We start from the raw sequence: 19,069 nt of genomic DNA, 5'->3' as shown, positions 1-19,069 counted from the left end.
AAAAAGGAGGAGAATTTCCAGGAGTGTTTGCCTCAGGTAGACAGTGGCAGATGGCTGGCCACCACCGACTGAAAGAGGAAAAAATATATATATACACACATATATATCTGTAGTTCTGCTGTTATCACAAGAGGAGAGATGGGTGCTGGTTGGTATTTTTATCTTTTCTTTTCTGGGGGAGTGAGAGAGGGCTTTTGGCTGATGTACTTCTAATATACATCTATCACCACAGTAATTTCAAAATCATCACCATACACTAGTTCACAGGGAAAAGACACAGGAACATACACCTATCACCACGCACAGTAAGAGTCCTGCAGGCAGCCCAGCGCCTCTTCAAAACAAAAAGAGGGAAAAAAATTACTCAAGACCACAACGGAAAAATAAAAATGTCGTTACAGGGAAGAGGGGAAAGAGATTCATCCGTTCTGGTGCGCTCCACCTTTCCCAAGGAGTTGTGGCAACTCGGCTCAGCCGTCTTCCTCCTCCTCTTCCTCCTCCCGTCCCCCCCAGCTCCAGCGCCCAAGGCCAAGGTCCGGCTGCTCACATCTCGTTGGAGTAGGTGTAGTTGGGGGTGGCCGAGTACTGCGTCTCGTGCTGCATCATGGCCCCGTGCGCAGCCCCTGCCGCGGCGCTCTGCGCTGCCTGCTGCACGTGGGGGTTCTTCCAGGCACCTGTGGTCCACTCCTCCTGGGCCTTGCTGAAGCTCCCGCCGCTGCCCCGGTAAAACTTATGCACCTGCAGCGGTCGGAGGGGTGGAAAGGGCAAAACATGAGTTCATCTGAGGCATCTGGCTGTAGCTCTTGTGCCCCTGTCCCTCGTCCCCGCCGTGGCCATACCATGGTGAGGGCAATGAAGGAGAAGACCGCCATCCCGGTGAACAAGACAGTGGGGATCAGCATCACCACGGCTGAGCCCACGTTGGTCCCAAAGAACGAAATTGCTGCAATCCAGCCACTGCAAGGAGATCAAGAGACAAGATCAAGAACCAATCAAGTAAGGTAGTTGTCCCAAGATCTGCACACCCCATTGAACCCCGCTGTGCAGCGGCAACAGAGACCCCCTTGGCTTTCAGTACAAGGGCAGCTCCCTCCTTACCAGACACCCCAGCCAGGGATTCCCACTGCCTGGATGATGCTGATCACCAGCTGGGCCATGAAGGTGAAGAAGAAGGCCATGAAGCTGAAGGAGCTGTCTGTCCTGCAAAAGATGGTTCAGTCACCTCCTAGGTCTCCATCCCCACTGCGCTCCTGGGGAAGGCAGACACTCTTGCCACTATGGGTCCCATCTCGGGCCCTTTTATCACACAAGTGGCTGTGGGTTTTTTCACCCACCAAGGTTTAGGGGGTGAGAAGAGGGTTTGAACAGGTTAGCCAGAAGAGCAGCTTGCTGCAGACAGCAGAGCAAAACCATGGAGAAAGGAGAAGACGTGAGATGCTGAAGGTGGTGGAAGGGCAGATGGGAAGACCATTAGGCACCTGCTCTCCCCAGGACGTAGCTTTGCAGCCCTGTCACTGTGTCTGGACAGCAAAGCCAGGGTGAGCGTCTCCTGCCCGCAGAAGGGCCCGTGCCCTCCTCCTGGGAGGATGATGGCACGGAAGGCCACGGGCAGAGCAGTTTACATCATGTATCAGTGGGAAGTGATCGAGTTCGGCAGCATGTATAATTGATACAAATACCGCAGAGGCTTATGAAACATAAAAGAGGCCTCAGGGATGGGGAAAAAATCTGCCTTTTTGTTGCAGAATAGAGAGGTCTTTCATTTTTGCACAACTCTTTCTTGACTTAGAAGGGCGAAAGGAGCTGGACACTTCCTTTCCCATGCACAACACGCACCCATGGGGCTCCCAGCTCTGCAACCCCACAATAAGCCATACATACAGGCAGGCAACTGTCTCTATGCTGAATGGATGGAGTCTAGGCTGCCTGGAGACCCCAAACACCCTTATTTTGACAGTTAGAAAGTCAGTTGACAGTTAGAAAGTAAAGCTAAAAGGCCGAACAGAAAGAGCAGAAACTCCCCAAAAGTGCAGGCAATGCCCCAAGCTAAGCACCGACTGGGTAGGGAGAGAAAAGACTGTGAAAAGCTGCGCTCAGCTGTGAACACTTACTTGAAAGCTTTGTAAATAGGTCTAAACCAGCAGACATAGGAGCAGGGCGTAAAGAGAATGAGCCAGAGAATTGCGAGTCCAAAGTTAACAGCTCCGCCGCCTCCAATGAGCCATGCGAGGCAGCCAACGAGATTCACTGCCAAGGTGATGCTGTTCACTGCAAACACACACGCACACACGCAGAGCAGAGGGGCACAAGGACGTGAGTGTGAGCAGAGAGACCCCGCGGCAGCCCCGACGCTGCCTCGCTCTCCCGCCCCCGCCTCGGGACTCGAGCGACACAGGGGCTATTGCTGCGAGACGTGGCCCGGCACACACAGGACAAAGCGGAGGGGACTCAGCTGCGTTCTGACGCCTCCGCTTTTTAAGAATGATTCATTATTCCGAGGAATCGCTCCCTGCGCCGCCCCGGAGCAAGCAGCCAGCTGCAGCTCTGGAGGGCAAGAAAGGGAGCTTAGTCGGGGATGCCCATGGGCACTCACTGCTCCAGAGCTTCCCCAGGGCACTGAAGGGGCTTTTCACATGTCATGAACCTTCAGGAGGTGAAAATTGTCCCCAAAGGAGCACCCAAGGTGGGTCGGGAAGTAGCGGGAGGACGGCCGGCTCTGAGCCAGGGCACGTGCCGAGCACTGCTGAACGCAGCGTGTCCGGAACAGGGGAATTGAACACCCCAGTAAAAATACCGTCCTTCCCTGAGGCTTGGGTGTGTTTTTCCTTCCCCTGTAAAGGAAAAGCTCTGGGAACCCTCCTAACATGAGGAGGAGAGTTACTCCAGGGTCACCTTTGCCACAGAAGGTGGCCAGGGAGAGCCGGGTGCTGTTCCAAGCACTACAGGAAGCGCTGGCGCCTGCCCCGGCGGTGCCAGCTCAGTAATTTCCACCCAGAGCAGCAGCCGCTGCCAGGAAGGGCCGTCCCTGGGCAGCTACATGCTTCCAAAGTCCAGAGAAACTGCCTGATAAAGGGACTCGGCATCACAGAGCATGGATGGTGCCTTGCTCACCCGAGATTCCCTATGTAGGAGCTTGGGCAAAGCCACGTGTACCCCCTGGTCCTGCTGCCCTCCCCAGTGCAAGGGGCTGCAGATGGGGACTCCCTGCCCTGAGGACAAACCCATAAGGAAGAGCAATCCCAGCTGGCTCATCGAGTCAGGAACTAGGGCGGCTCTGGCAGCACGGAGCACGGCACACCACACAAGCATGCAAGAGGAGCGGGCAAGACCCAGCTCCAGGAAGAGCTGCAAGCTCTGGGACACCTGTACGGCACCACGGCAGCCTCGGACCCAAAGGAGCAGGACACGCAGATCCAGCGTAAATCCATGCCAGAGGAAGAGGGAATCCCAACGCTCCCAGGTCTTGCCTAAGCCAGAAACCTGCCAAGAAGTGGCCGCAGTGACTCACGCATCCAGAGGTAGTAAAGCCGCTTGGCCATGGTGCGGTGCTGTGGTGGGATTTCCGCATCGAAGTCCTGGTAGAAACATGGCTTCAGTGGGATGAACTTCGGGAGGGGAGGGAAGTTGTTCACTTTTTCTGCAAAAGCAACAGCAACAAAAAATCCATCAGCACAGACGGCCACACTGAACCGGTGACAAACACAGAGCCTTCCTTGTTTGCCTTATTTAACCTTCCAAGTTGCCGGGTTTTAAATAGAAAGGGAGGATTTCCCCACACCATGCTAATTCTGTCCATGTAGCCGGATGGATCCCGCTCCGACATCCATAATCCCGCCAAGGACCATCATCACAGAGCCTTTCCATAAGCAAGGGAAGAGCGGAGACCCTCGTACCTGCCATGCTGGCGCTCTCAGCCTCTTGCTGCAGCAGGAAAGCACAGGGAAACAGTTCAGATCTCTGCCAAAGCTGGAGGAAAACAGGAGAAAGATGGTGAAAGGAGCGAGTACAGAGCCAGCTCTGGAGCAGACAGATGTGTGCAGAGGAATATAGGCATTCTCTGGGATACTGGCAAGCAGGAGGGCACACCGCAGCCCCCGTGTCGCAGCTCCAGCTCTTCCCAAGCTCCGGAGCAAGCGGCACATGCAAATCCCAGCTGCCTGCACTGCCCTTTCAAAACCTCCCTGGGAAGGCAGCCTCCTCCTGCCTCCGACGCTCCAAAATAACTCAAGGACGGTGGCTCACTTTATCTCCACGAGCCGGTATTTGCATGTGTGGGATTGCCACTGGCACCTGGATCGCCACAGAATCAGCCTGGGCCAGCAGGGCCTGGAGCCTGGGCGCTAATTAAAGCACCAGAAGATTAAGGGAAGATCCCGCAGTGTGGGGCAGGCTTAGCCGGGTGCTCCAGCTCGCCTGACCTACATCCATCCCTGTGCCACCATCCTTCACCCCCACGGGGAACCCAGGGCCTCTTGGGCACCATTTGGCAGCCCCATGTGTGCCCTTGGGTGCCCAGGGCAGCATGCACATGTGCAGCCCTCCTTGCACACTTACACTCCTTGCACACTTAGACACCCCAAGAAGCAGGGTGAGACCATCCCGTCCTTGCACATTTGCAGCTCACCTGTAAGGAGGGGGGAGACTTCTCCCTCTTACACACTTGCCACCCTCACGAGTGGGTGCAGATGCCCCTCTTGCACATCCAGCCCCACATGAAAAGGTGCAGATACCCCCTTGTACACTCAGCACCCCAACAAGGGGTGCAGGGCCCTCCTTGCACACCCATCCTCCCCCATAAGGGGGATAGTGATCCCCCCTTACACACTCGCCCCCCCCCTCCCCGAGGGGGATGCAAACACCCCCTTGCACACTCATCCTCCCCACGAGGCGATGCAGACCCCCTCGTTGCACACCCACCCTCTCTATTAAGGGGGATGCAAATGCCCTCCCCGCTTTCCACACTCACTGCCCCCAAGGGCAGTGCAGCCCCCTCCTCGCACACTCGCCCCGGCGGTGCAGCCCCCTCCTCGCACACTCACCCGGCGGTGCAGCCCCTCCTCGCACACTCGCCCCGGCGGTGCAGCCCCCTCCTCGCACACTCACCCGGCGGTGCAGCCCCCTCCTCGCACACTCACCCCGGCGGTGCAGCCCCCTCCTCGCACACTCGCCCCGGCGGTGCAGCCCCCTCCTCGCACACTCACCCCGGCGGTGCAGCCCCCTCCTCGCACACTCACCCCGGGCAGCCCCCGGCACCCAGGGCGCGGAGCGGCGGGCGGCCCTGCCCGCGCGGCGGCCCCGCTCCGGCCCGCGCCTTCGCCGCCGCTCGTGCCGCAGCGCCCGCGCTCTCGCGAGACTGCGCCGCCCGCACGACTGGGGGCGACTCGCGATCTCGCGAGACTGCGCCGCTGTCCAGGGTCCTGGCGCCGGCCTGGGAGCGGGGCCTCCTGAGGGGCAGGCGGGACCCTCCATGGATCCTGCAGCGACGTTCGGCTCCATGGGGGTCATGGAGACCCTCCACAGGGCAGGGGTCCCAAGTTCCACATGGGTTGAGGAGATCTCCTATGGAGGGCAGGAGGTTGAGCTCTTTATCAGCCAGAAAGACTCTGTATGGGTCAAGGAGGCCCTCTGTGTGTCAATGAGATCCTTTATGGAGAGCAGGAGGATGAGCTCTATTCTATGTGGGTCTCCAAAGAGACCATCTGCAGGGCGGGGGGTATCCTAAATGGAGCAGTAGTGTGCTAAGCTCCATATGAGTTGAGGAGACCCTCTATGGAGGGCAGGAGGATGAAGCCAGGAAGACCATCTGTGGGACTGGGGACATCCTGTATGGAGCAGTGGTATGTTAAGCTCCATCGGGGTTGGGGAGACCCTCTGTGGGGTAGGGGTCTGGCAAGCTCCACATGAGTTGAGGACGCTCTCTACAGAGGGCAGGAGGTTGAGCTCTATATGTCAGAAAGACCCTCCATGGGTCAAGGGTTATCCTATACAGGAGAGAGGTGTGGTAATCTCCATAGGGCTTGAGGAAAGCTTCTAAGGGGCAAGGGTTCATCAGGCTTCATATGGATCAAGGAGACCCTCTAGGGGACATGTGAAGCTCCTTCTGGCACAGGGCCAGCTCCATACAAAGGCTGGGAACTTGCCATGGGGCAGCTCTGGATGAGCAGCACCCGGCTGGGGTTACTCTGGGATGCCAAGAGCCACCTATCCCAGGGATGGCACAGGCATGGGGTCCCTAGAGCCAGTGCTGCTCCAGGCAGTTGTTAAGGGCTTAGATGCAGGGGAAGTAAATAGGCTGATTCGAGTTGCCTGCAATTCCCAACTGGGGCAACTCATTAGCAGGAATAGGTTAGAATTCAATATGACCTTGACATGACCAAACTGGGGAAATGGCCCAGAAAAAAATAATAAAAAGCCATAAAACAAGAGGAAGTGCAAAGCTGCACTTAGAGGTGATCACCAAGGGCCAGGGGAAGCTCTGCTTAAATGAAAAACCTGCAAAAAGGGATCAGGACAGTGACCTGGGAGTCAAGAGCACCTCAGCATGGGGAAAGGCCACCTTCATCCTGGGAGGAAGGCATGGAAAACGGTCCCTTGCTCCACTCTGCACTGTGAAACCTTGCTAGTGAACTGTGCAGGACATTTCTTTAGGAAAGGCAGGGGAACTGGAAAAGAGTTTGGGAGCTGCACAATGCTCAGAGCAGCTAAGTGATATTTGCAGGTCTGTGAGGCAAGGGTCCCATGGCAAAGCAATCCCTCACTCCAGCCCAGCACCTCAGGGAGGTTCATACAGAGGAGATGATGCTATTTTCAGTGTTACAGAGCTTGGCTTGCTCCAGGGACATCTTCTCAGAGGGGATGGTCATGCCCAAAGCCACTATGAGGTGACTCATAGTACAGATAGGTCTGCACTGACTCCTTCCTGGGAGTGCTCTGCCCAGCCAGCTTATCTTGTGTCTTCTTCCAGCCTAGAGCAGCTACTTGCTTCCAATACCCGCACAGGAGCTCAAACCCAATCTCTTATTACCTTAGGTACTCACCTACAGCTTCAGGTGTCAAAGGAAGGGCCATTTTCACTAGGATTCTCTAGAGAAGGGGAATACCAGTGCTACCAGAGCACAACAAGGACAAGTAGGACCTAGGGGATATCACAGCCATGGGCTGAGTTTAAATGAGCTCCTGGGGTGGTCCAGGTGAGGGTGCTCAGGATCATTAAGGCGTATTAGTGCCCTCAAGAGGCTGAGGCCTCCCTCTTGGATTTTGCTCTTGTGCTGAAGAGCTCAGCTCCTGTCCAGCTCTATAGGGATGGTCATGTCCCCAGCTGGTGTGAATGTCAAGGGCTTTCCCAGGTTAGTAATGATGTGTGTGAAGCAGAGCTGGATGTGGCAGCTCAGGGATCGCCCCTGCCACCCTGTGGGTCTCTGGTTTTGGCATCACAGCCTCCCTAGAGGCCGGTCCCAGCTCACACATGGTGCTGCAAGGAGGTCATGCACCGGCTGGGTGCAACGTGACAACTGCCTGAGACTCAAGACGGGCTGATGTGACGCAGAGATGTCTGGCAGCACCACAACTTTCCTTGTATTGGATGCTTGGACTTTCCAAACGTCTCCCATGTCTCCTAGGAAAGGAAACGCAGAGGGGGAGGAGGAGGACAGGGGCTCGGGTTGCTGTGCGCTCCTGCTAGCTTGTATGAACATGCTCCCTTTTTTGTCCCTGTCACTTCTGTCTCTGCATTGCTGCCCCTCTTGTTCCCTCCCTGGACTCCATCGCCTGGATGTTTGGGACAGGCAGACGGGCAAGACGCAGGGTGCCGGTTCCCTGGCTCCTCATTGCTCCCTCCCCGCTTTTCCATCCGCATCTGCTGCATTTCTAGAGGCTCCGCCACGCTCCGTGGCTGAGCTAGCTGCGGCTCCTCCTGTGCTCGCAACAACCCAGCCGCTCTCTTGTCCTCCAGCAAGGGAGATGGCAGGCTAATGAATGGCTTCGGATGGCAATTAGCAGCAGAGCAGCTAATAATGGAGCACATTTGCATCCGAAGCGCTGTGGCGGAGAAGGGGGGGAGCCGTGGGGGGAGCGCATCCTGCCATCCATCCTTGCCGTGCGTTGGGAGCTGCTGTTGCTCCATGGCCACCTCCAAAGCTCCAGGAGAGCCGCCTCAGCACCGGGACTCATCCTGCTGCAAAGCCAGGCTCCTTGCTGTGTGCGCCGGGCTCCCGAGGGGCACAGGGCTTTTGTGCTGATACCATGTATTTCTGGAGCGACATAAATGCTTATCACCATTTTTTCCCCATTTGCGCGCCTATAAAGTTTATGTGCAAAGTTAATGAGAGCTGCCTCAGTTTCCTGGCCTTCTATTGGGGGCCGATGCATTCTGTGAACGGAGGCCAAAATCCTGCCCGTTTATTTTCTTGGCCTTTTGGCCTGAAGATGCATCTCCTAAAGGCAGCAATTTCCAAGAGAGGCTTAATCCAAGACAGGAGCAGAGAAGCTTCCGCGGGGCTGTCACAAATACTCATCACGCGCAAGGGGGGAAAACAACACTGCGTTTCCTAGCAAGCAGTTCACGCTGGGGATGCGGTGCCCGGGCGAGCTCGCTGCCACGTAGCTCTGGGCAGGACGTGGCCGCAGATCCAGGGCAACCTGCGGCCATGCTCCTGCCTCGGTTTGCCCATCTGCAGCGAGGGTGGATGCAGTTGCTGGTCCGGTTGGATGCGTGTTCTCTAGGGGCATTGGTTTTGCTGCTCTTTGGTGGTCCCTGGTAGGCCCCAATGTCCTGGCACTTGTCCCCCAGGTTAGGAGGGGACTGCCCGGGACCTGCCCTCCCACGGGTCAATGCTATGGTGGCATCAGCTCCATTGATTTATTTATGTGTTTTTTCAAAGGCTGCCAGGGTGAAACCAATCCAGGGGCCTCCAGAGGCCGATAAGGTTGGAGCGCAAGTCAATACTCGGGATGTCTTTCCACTGTGCAATGATCCCATGCGGGCACCAGGGGAAGAGGAGGGGACAGGTGGGCCAGGAGGTGACAAGGGCAGCAGAAGGGCACGGATGTGGTGTGGGGCCCGCTCTGGGGGCAGAGAGGGGTGATGTTTCAGGCCCCTGGTGCCCTCGGGCATGCGGCTCTCCATGCATCCCAGCGCACCGCAAGATGCAGCCCCGCGGGCGGTTTTCCGTGGCCCCGGGGCTGCGTGGACTCTCCGAAGCCTAGCGAGGGCTGGGAGCCCGTGCCGCAGCCGCCCGCGCGCCGCTGACATTCACGGTGAGCGTCCTTGAGCGCAGCGAGCGCTCGGAGCAGCGCCAGGTTCGCTTTAAGGGGCAGGACTCTGGAGCCGAGAGCCCCTTTTGCCTCTCCCTTCCACCTTCCCTTCCCTCCGGACAGGGATGGAGCCAGGCGCTGGGCTGGGAGGCTGAGCCAGGGGAGGAGGAGGAGGGAGGAAGGGGAGGGAGAGGGGGAGGATCTGCTAATTACACACAACAGCTCTGGGGGCTGCTGAAGTCCAGAATGAAGCGCGGAGCAGCAGATGCGAGCGCTGCAGCAGCAGCGCCGGAGCCCAGGCATCGCCGCGGGCTGCCAGGCAGGACACGGGGCGCTACATCCCGGCTTCTCCGTGTCACCGGCTCCGGCACAGCCGTGGCCAGCACCCCAGCCAAGACGGCGCTAGGGGCTGGTGGTCTTGGGGCGCCACGTGCCAGTGCCTGGGGTCCCGCTGTCTCCCTGCCGCCCCAATGGCCACCGGCTCCGGCGACTCCAAGCCCACCGGCCAGCCCAGGATGGAGAACTTCCGCAAGGTGAGCACGTCGGAAGAGGAGAGCCCCTTGCCCTTCCCGGAGCTGCCGCCCAGCGTGGTGGAGATGAAGGTGAAGGAGGGCAGCAAGATCCGCAACCTGATGGGCTTTGCCTTGGCCCACATGGAGCACAAGGGCAGCCGGCAGATCGTGTTCAGCGGCTGTGGCCGTGCCGTCACCAAGACCATCACGTGCGTGGAGATCATGAAGCGCAAGCTGGGCGGCCTGCACCAGGTCACCAAGGTGCGCTACCAGACGCTGCGCGAGGTGTGGGAGAGCGCAGAGCCGGCGCCCGGCGGCACGCCGCACCACCTCACCGTGCACAAGAACGTGCCCTCCATCTGCATCCTGCTCTCCCGCGACCCTCTGGATCCCAACCAGATGGGCTACCAGCCCCCGGAGCCGGCCGGGAGCCCAGCGGCAGCGGGAGAAGTGCCGGGATGCTCCACCAAGGGGCTGAAGAGAGCCCTGAAGTGCCCACTGGAGCGGGCCAGCAAGAAGGTGCAAGGTCCCGATGGCCCTGCTGCGGACCTCCCGCTGTCCCCGCAGCCATGACTGCCCTGCGAGGAGCAGCCAGACAGGGCGTGCGGGCAGGAGAAGAAATACGGGAGAGCTCCGGGGTTTCGGCCGCCTCCGAGCCGCGGGGCCGTCCCTGATGCAGGGACCTGCCCCGAGAAGGTACAAGGTGGAGGTCCCCGACTGGGGGGAGAACGTGGCGCGGAGGTGGCAGCAAAGGGTTAATCACGGTGGCGCCGGAGGTGGTGGGGGGGATGCATCTGGGCGAAGGGGGAGCCCATGGTGGCAGGGGCGCCTCTCCCTTTCCCCTTGGAATGGGGTGCTGGGGGGCAGGAAAATCCACCATTTCCGAACTTTTCCTCTCCCTGCATTGAGCAGAGCTCCCTGCCTGGCACCTTGGGTGCTTCCCCCTCCTCCAGCTCCGGCAGAGCTTCCCTGGCGCCTTGGGTGCTTCCCGCTCCAGTGGAGCTTGGGGATGGCCCCACGGTCCCAGCGCTCCAGCTGCCAGAGCAGGGGGAAGCAATGGAGCTGGGGAGCCATTGGGGGCTGGCCTGGTGCTAACCACAATGGTGATGAGCTGCTCAAGTCTCAATGCTGAGCTCCCGGTGTCCGCGGGCTCCGGGAACGCGGAGAGCAGGTAGGGCTCTTGCTCAGCGTGAAAGCAGAACCCGTGGCAGCACATGGGTCTCATGGGGGCTTCCCATGGCTTTAGTGCTCCTATCCATGGGACTGCTCGCTCTGTGGGATGGGCATGGGCCCCGTCCCTCATCCCACCACAGCAGCCTTTGCCTTTTGGGAAGTGGGACCAGGCACCAGAGGAGCATCCGCTGCCACTCTGGCAGGGTCTACCCGCGTGGATGCCACCGATGCGTATCAAGAAACCCTGACACGAGCCGGCTTTGCTCAGAGCCCCTCAGAGCAGCACCTTCCTTAGCAGGACTGCGTGGATTGAGCCCAGAGAGGAGCCCCCCGGCGCTCCCAATCACCCCGAATGAAGCACGCGGACCAGCCGCGCGATCGTCCTCTCCTCTCACCGCTCGCCAGCCGCACTGGCCCACAGGGCATCTGTGGAGCTGAGCCGCGGCTCCTTCCCCTCTGCTCTGTTTCTTTTTTTCTGTAATTGGTTTTATTCTGCACTCTCCTTCAAAACAGCTCGAGCTGCGCGGCACTGCCTGGGTACAGGCACAGCCTGGAGCCTCCCCAAATCTGCTGGCCTCTGACTGCGGAAAACTGCTCCCGGAGTCGGGCACGAGCGAGCCCTGGCCCCGTGCCCACCTCCCGGTTATCGCTGCCTCTGTCCCGCTCCCGGCATTGGGAGCCTTTCCCTGGCTCTTCTGTCTCCCGTGGGTTGGCTGCAAACCCAGGAGAGCAAGGGAGCGAGGAGGAGGAGGTGGAGGAAGCAGGGAGCCCTTTTGTTTCGCCATGACCTTGTTATCTCCCCAGCTGACAGATGATCCTGCGGGCCCGGGGCTTGCGCTTATCTGCCCTGCTACAGATTGAGTCATTTTACTTATCTGCTGCCGTGTAATTGAATATTAATTCAAAACTGTTCTTTATTATTGTTTGTTCTTCCAAGCAGGGACAAAGATGGAGTTGGCCTCTTTGTTTCTTCTGATGTTTAAGTCTTTTTGTTTTAATACAGAAAAAAAAAAGAGTTTTGGGTGAGAAATTATGCTGAGAAAAACCCTAGCAATGTGCAGCATATGGGCTCTTCCAAAGGACTCAGGTTTTTGTGGCTTGGAGTGGTGCGACTTTGGCATGTGGGTATTTTACCCCTTGGGAGGCAACTGTTCCCCTTTCCTCTAAGGAGAGGTGCTAGGAAGGCTCTGTGGCTCTTCCTTTGTGTTTGTGCCTCACAGCAGCGCTAATTCTGTGTCCGAATGGATCCTAAACAAAAACGTGAATGAATAAAACTCTGTAAAAACAAAGTCCCTGCTGCTTCGCATGCTGGCCCTTGAACCAAACCTTTCTTGGTTCCTGGCAAACACAGCAACGTGCCAGCCTGCTCCTCATACAAAAACCCCAAATCCTTGCTCTTCCTCCCTAAACTTCCTATGGTCCCGTCATCCATCTCTCCAGTTATTTCACCAACACTCTACTGAACTAAAGGGCAGAGGGAGCGGAGCTGAAGGATGGGTTTAATTTCTGCTGTCTGGTGCTGCTCTGACACCTCCACGAGAGATGACAGATGCTTTTCCAGAGGACGAGCCGAGCCTGTCAAAAAGAGTTGGGCACATCCAGAGATAAAATGAGTGAAATTCACCCTGGGCAGGGTGCAGGTGGGAAGGGAAAACACAGTTTACTTGTCATCCCAGTATCTAAATACCTTGACTTTACCTGTCCATCCCTACATGCATCCACCCCGCACTCACCACCGCCCCAGCTCTTACATTTCTCACTTATTAGACACTGCAGAGATGAGATTTGAGGCCTGTACTCATCTCAGTACCCGGCTGAGATCCTCCCAGCTCATGACACTTGTTCTTTCCACCCTCTCCGGTGTTGAGCAGGCCGGTGGGGATGCCTCACTTCTCCATTAGCACTTTGACAGAGTGAGAGACTTCTGCGCAGCTGAGGACTGTTCCCCCGCTGCCCTCTCATTGCTGCAAGAAAAGCAAGGAGCGAGAGAGACAAACCAGTCATTCCTCCCTATTGTATTGTTAATGCTCAAATTTATTTTTAATCGACTTTACGCACAAGCAATACCCAATCTGCAAGGCAACAGGTGCCTGTGGATTTCAAACTCCATGCTCGTCTGGGAGCGTACCAGGGATTCTGTGAGAAAACAATTAGAAAACAGGGCTGCAGGCGAACACCCGGGACGCTTCACACATCTCGACAGCACCGGCTCCGCAGCATGCAGAGGGGCCACCACAGCCACGGCACGTGCAGGGCGCGCCAGCCCAAGGGCCTGGTGGTTGTGGGGCCCCCTGCGCAACCTCCAGAAGGATGGAGGTCTCCAGAGCGCAACAGGCGCCACCAGGAGCCTTCACGGACCGAGCAACCCGCGGCGGCCACAAAATGGCCGCCGGGCTCCCTTCGAGGAGCGCCAAGCCCCGCCCCGCCGCAGCGCTTCCCGCCCCCGCCGCGCGTCACGGGGGCGGGCGCGGTTTGTCCCCGCGGCGCCGCCGTAGCCGCCGTTTCCCCCCCCCGTCTGCGGCGCGCGGTCGCCTCAGCGCGCGGCCGGAGCGAGTAGCGCCGCTGCCGTCCCCGGTGTCCCCGGTGTCCCCGTCCGCGCCGCTATGCAGGCCACCGCGGCGCTCCTCCGCCGCTGCGCCCTCTCCGGCCTCCGTGCCGCCGCCCGTCCGCCCGCGCGCCCCGCAGGTGAGTGACCCCCTCCTCCCTCCACCCCGCGGCCCGGTTACCCCCCGCCCGGTGCGGTCCGACCCATCCCGGTTGCGCTGGGCGCGCGCGGTCGTCGCCGGCGCCGCGTCCTTGCAATGACCTGCGCCGTCACTCGAGGGCAGGCCGCGGCCTAGCGCCGCCCCGCCGAGCGGAGCGGAGCCGGTCGGGCGGCACCGGGCGAACCGGCCCCCGCCCCCCGCCGTGGGGCCGCGCCAAGGTGACACCGAGGTGACCGGGGCCACCCACGGATCCGTCCCGCGGAGCCGCTCCTGAGTTCCCATGTTCACAGCGTGACCGTACCCAGGTCCCGGTTAGCGCCCCTGATCCAGGGTGTCTTTTGCTTTAGCCTTGTGGATTTGTGTTCCAGCAAATCCAACTGGCCGCGAGTCCTCTACAGCTAGTCCCGCTATTCCTTGCATTTCTGTATGCCTTACATAACGTATGTATGTCTCCTCCTTTAGTCCTCCTTAAATCCTCAAATTCTTGGTCTGCTGCTGAAAAATGTGTGCGCCCTCATACATGTCATTTTTTAAAAATATGGTCTTAACGGTCCCTTTTTTACTATGGTCTTAGTATGGCCCCTTTTAATACTGTACTGTAAAAGCAAATGGCAGGCTTCGTAAATCCCTCGAATCGAGGAAGGCTGGTCATGTGCTTAGATAACAAAACCTGCTCTGGTTTTGGACTTCTCCGACTCTTGAAACTAGTTAATTTTGCCTGAAGATGCCTGTGCCCCTGAAACGTTATTTGCCTTTTGCCCGGCTGTGGAACTGGGAAGCGACACGTGGAGACGTTGCCTGTTTTGACCGTCAAGCACAAGCCGTGTTTGGGTGAGAGTGACCTTGATGGGCCTGGTGTGAAAGGAGAGGCTCCCAGTGCCAAGTACCGAGCTTCTGCTGTACCAAACTGCCCCGAAGGAGTCTGCGTGCTGATAAATGCTTTTCATAACAGATACAAGCATCACTACGGCAAACTAAGGGCCAGAAAGAAAGCCAGCAGCAATTCAAGTTGGATCTAGAGAACTTGTAGCTTTTTCAGACTCATTTTTTTTGTTTGTGTGTTTCTTTCTCTGTAGGGTTTGCTAATTGACTGAGGGGATCTTTTTTTTTTTTTTTTTTAAACACAATATTTAAGGGTTTTTCACTAGTACCCTCCCATCCTCTGCTTATACATGTATGGAGGAACATTCTTTCCCTGATGTCATATGTCATGTATTGGAGGCAAAAAAGGCAAAGATCTGCTTTAGAGCTGGGTAGAGGATGGTGAATCTTCCTAGAGGGCTATAGGAGAAAACCATTTTTTTGTCATCTGCCTTTGCCTTACCTGGGCTCAGGTGAAGAAATATAGGTACCACCTATATTTCATTGTTTGGAGCTTTTTATTGGAAGAATACTAGCCAAAATTAGCAATTGAAATTACATACAGTGCATCTTTAGCAATGCTGAGTTCTAAATGAGGTTAACCTAGAAAAAAAAAGATTAATTAGTGAGATAAACTTTGGGGCGGTGTATTTTGAGAACTAATGACTGGGAGGCGTTGTAAATGTGAAGTCAGTCCAGTTGAGTCTAATGGGTTTGAAATGCGTAATTGGGAAAAAAGTCAATTCTTTAGTATAAAATACTAATGTCATTATAACTTCAAGATACCAGATTTTTATCTTCAATAGATAGGAGGACAGCAGTATTTCTCTTTTCCTCACGTTTTCACCATCGTGTTGGATGAAAAAGCTCTTTTTCCTTGTGTCTTTGAGGGCCTATATAGCTGTTCGAAAGTCGTCCATGCAAAATGTCTTTAAAACAAGTCTTCCTCAGTTCTGGACTTGTGACTGAATCAAAGAACTTGTTACTATTGTGTTATCTGTCACAGCCAGTTCCTGGATTACAAAATCAGTTATAATCAGTTATTAAGCAATTTCAGGAGTCGTGTATGTTGGAAAGTTGCTCCAAAATAAAACAGACTATTCATTTTAATTGGAGACTTGGATAGCTAATCTAGGATATAGCTCTTCCTTTCTGGAATGGATGTTATTGCAAGACTCATTTGGCCAAGCTCATTGCACATGTAAATGCTATGATTTTGAGAAGTGCTGAGCCTACTTTAGAGAGTCTGTTGCTGAGTTACATTTTAAATATTATAAATGAGGATTCACCACAAAAAAAACAACGTTCTGGATTGCTTTTTTCTGTGAGGAAAAGTCCTTTGTCTCACTGAAACAAGGGACTCGGAAAACTCCTTGTGGGGACTGGCTGTACAGAATTGTTTTTCTCTTGCATTTCCATCTCTCTGTCCTAAATAATCCTACTCTGACTGAAGGAGTGTCCTTTTAAAGTCTGTACTTTGGAGTAGAAACTAAACACTTTTCAACAAAATAAAGCAACTGATAGTAAATAAGCTCTACTAACCCAGTGTTTATCCAGATGGTGTATTGAGTGAAAATACATGTATTTAGAGCTCTTGGTTGCTAAACCAAACTCCCATTTCCTTTTCTCTTTTGCTCAAACTCTTCCTTCCTTTCCTCATTTTAGCTGCATTGTATGCCCGATGCTACTCTCATGGGTCTCAAGAATCGGATGAAGAATTCGATGCTCGCTGGGTGACGTACTTCAACAAGCCAGATATCGATGCTTGGGAGCTAAGGAAAGGTGTGTTGAATGAAATTACAGTCATATGGAGAAAATACAACTGCTTTGCAATAGTATTATGACCAGAAAATTTATTTTTGCTGGACTGCTTGAGAGCAGAGGCAGTGTTATCTAGAAAACTCTTTACCTAGCTTAATTTACAGAAATTATATAGGTTCCCAAAAGAGTTAGTACCTTTTATAGTCAGTAATTCCAATAGACTTCACTGACATTCAGTATATGCTGAGAAGGGGCTAGTCTGGAGTGTTTGGATATTCACACTGATGAATGATTTTCATGCATCTGTATTAAAGAATTGCTCCATACCTGATGCTTTTGTGGGGTGAGGCAGGCCATGCCCAGTAGGTGTCTTTTGTTTGCACGGTGAACTGACGACAACTTTATTGCTTCCTTATATTCATAGGCATAAATACACTTGTGGGTTATGACCTGGTGCCGGAACCAAAAATCATTGATGCAGCTCTGAGAGCTTGCAGACGGTTAAACGACTTTGCCAGTGCAGTCCGCATCCTAGAAGTTGTAAAGGTAAGTGGAATGGTAATACAAGGTGTGACTTCTGCTTTCATGTTGCTGAACGCCCTTCAGAGGAAGAGAGATTTCCTTTGCTTGCTGCAGGCAGTAGCCCGCAATTTCCTGCTACTAGAAGCAACAAGTTGACTGTGATCAAGTGGTTGGTGATTTTATAGTCCTGAAGGAAAAGGGCTCAACAGCACTGAGTCACAAGCATTATGTTCTTACTTGCATATTTTCCTTTTCTGATACTATTTGATCTCTTCCTCCATTGAGTAAACAGGCACTTCTCAGCATTGCAGGCCGGAATAGAATGAGGGACGTGTTTTTTTTTTTTTTTTTTCTTCCCCTCTTTTCTCACCATTCGGAGCTGTAGGGGTAAAGTCTGTAGGAAAACTCAGGACCAGCATGCAGTCCTCCTTAAGCTTTGCTTAGGAACGTTTCAAGGGGTAACATTTATCCCCAATTCACAAGGAAGATAAACTTTAAGTCCAATCTGTTTGTAAACTGTGTTTTTTTTTTTCCTTCCTTTTTACTGGTTGGTTATTGTTTTGCTTTTATTTCCGAAGGTATAAGCAGTCTTTGGGCTGGTTTGCAAAGCATCCTTCCTTAAAGCAACTACTGCTTTAGTTCTGTGGGTTGTAACTCGCTAGCTTGATGTTAAGCAAGAGAAAAAGCAAGAAATGTTATTAGTACTCTGAAAATTCCCTTAACTGGGAATTAAGCATGTTCTGGGGTGCTTCACAGCCATGATCGATGGGTAGAAGAACTTTCTGGGGCAGATACATGAAAATCTTGTTTGTTTGGTATGCAGAGATAATGTGAATACACATCTTGACTGTAAGCATGACTGAGATATGATGGACCTGGATGTGACTACAGCCTGCTGGCAAGTTAACACTGTGCCTTTTATTTAGGACAAGGCAGGACCTCACAAGGAAATCTACCCTTATGTCATCCAGGAACTTAGACCAACTTTGAGTGAACTGGGAATATCTACTCCAGAGGAACTGGGCCTAGACAAAGCATAAACCTTACTGGTAAGGGATACATATTATTGAAAAAGCAGTGCGGCTGCTCGAGAGGATGGGGAGGCTGGCTGCAGTACGGAGCCCTCTAGAGATTTCTGGGTAGCAGTGCTAGAAATATCGATGCAGAATGAAATTATATATTGCCAAGGCAATAAATATTGCAGTGCTTGTTTGGCAGTATGTAGACCTTTGCTCCTCATCAGCTTTTAGTGGCAGATATTTTTAGCAAATGTGAAAATCATTTCATCTGCAAGTGCACATGCCTTCATTTTATTGTCACGGTCCAACCAGTTTAGAAAACTGGGAGATACCAATTACTACATGCTGGGAAATGGCCCCATTGATGTTACTGATGCAGCAACACTGAAGTTTCTTTATATTGCAGTTAAAGTGCCAGGGTTTTTTCTTTGTTTCAGGACTAATTTGAAGGACTCTGCCTATAGAATAATCGGAGCAGCTCTAGCATAGCCAGAGCTCAAGTGCTCCATAAACAGAACTTCTATTTAGTCTTGCTGGATAACTTTAAGCTATGTATGTTATCCTTAAAATTGATCTAGGAAGTGTGGGGGTGTGCATAGTTGTTAATTCTGCATCTCTGTCTCCTTGCTTTTCTTCCCTTCAGATGTGAAGTCTTAGTGTACTGGGAATGCAGTGACTGTGTGTGGGGGCTGTGTGTGGTTAAACTGGGCTTGGCAAGTGTAAAATGGAGCAACAGAAATAATTTATTGGTGACCATATGAAACCATGTGGAAAGCTGCTTGCCTGATGACTTTTCTGTTCTTTTCCAGGTGGATTACCTGTGCATTTTACTGATGCTGTCTGATTGTACACAGTCATCTGGAGACACAAATGTTAAAATATTACCTTATTTGAAATAACTTTTCTTCCTTTATTGAGTCACAATGTATGTGATCTGAAGTTGGACCTAATAAAGGAAAAACTGTTTTGACTCATGTGATGGTGGTGGCCTATGCGATTTTATTGCCTTTGGTAGGAAAAGAGAGAGAGAAAACGGAATGTACTTTCCATGAACGAAATGAGAAACACTATTACTTGCCCTGAGTGCTACCAGGTTGATGGCTGCTTTCCTAATCCAATAGTACTGCTAGCCAGCAAGGAAGGCCAGATCCTTGTGGATTTGCGTGTAAAACCAGCCAATTTTGGCCCACTTACAGAACAGAGCAGGTTGTTTGGTCCTGATCTTTGCAGAGCGGTTAGTGGTACCAATTGCTCCCTGTGGATG

The 19,069-nt window shown here is 54.0% G+C and overlaps 3 protein-coding genes across 3 annotated transcripts; 2 read left to right on the top strand and 1 right to left on the bottom strand.

The window, feature by feature from the left end:
• Positions 1 to 379: 379 nt before the first annotated feature.
• SCAMP5 (secretory carrier membrane protein 5) lies at positions 380 to 3,976 on the bottom strand. The gene is made up of 6 exons (XM_010223637.2): positions 3,894 to 3,976; positions 3,509 to 3,637; positions 2,112 to 2,268; positions 1,099 to 1,200; positions 840 to 957; positions 380 to 738 (listed from the first exon to the last, which is right to left on the bottom strand). Exons 1-6 carry the CDS (start codon positions 3,898 to 3,900, stop codon positions 544 to 546), a joined length of 708 nt encoding a protein of 235 aa, XP_010221939.1. The 5' UTR covers positions 3,901 to 3,976; the 3' UTR covers positions 380 to 543.
• A 5,726-nt stretch (positions 3,977 to 9,702) lies between these two features.
• Positions 9,703 to 10,535, top strand: RPP25 (ribonuclease P/MRP subunit p25). Its single transcript, XM_010223651.2, has one exon. The coding sequence runs from the start codon at positions 9,723 to 9,725 to the stop codon at positions 10,335 to 10,337; it is 615 nt and encodes a 204-aa protein (XP_010221953.2). The 5' UTR covers positions 9,703 to 9,722; the 3' UTR covers positions 10,338 to 10,535.
• A 2,998-nt stretch (positions 10,536 to 13,533) lies between these two features.
• COX5A (cytochrome c oxidase subunit 5A) lies at positions 13,534 to 18,777 on the top strand. Its single transcript, XM_088538223.1, has 5 exons — positions 13,534 to 13,622; positions 16,169 to 16,285; positions 16,689 to 16,810; positions 17,713 to 17,835; positions 18,615 to 18,777. The coding sequence occupies exons 1-4, from the start codon at positions 13,541 to 13,543 to the stop codon at positions 17,824 to 17,826; spliced, it is 435 nt and encodes a 144-aa protein (XP_088394349.1). The 5' UTR covers positions 13,534 to 13,540; the 3' UTR covers positions 17,827 to 17,835; positions 18,615 to 18,777.
• Positions 18,778 to 19,069: the final 292 nt, after the last annotated feature.

Source organism: Tinamus guttatus, unplaced genomic scaffold (assembly GCF_059628265.1).
Source record: "Tinamus guttatus ecotype Peru unplaced genomic scaffold, ASM5962826v1 Tinamus_guttatus_pri_ptg000942l, whole genome shotgun sequence".
Lineage (NCBI taxonomy): Eukaryota > Metazoa > Chordata > Aves > Tinamiformes > Tinamidae > Tinamus > Tinamus guttatus.
Note: the sequence above shows the minus strand (reverse complement) of the source record. Positions and strands in the feature narration are given on the sequence as shown.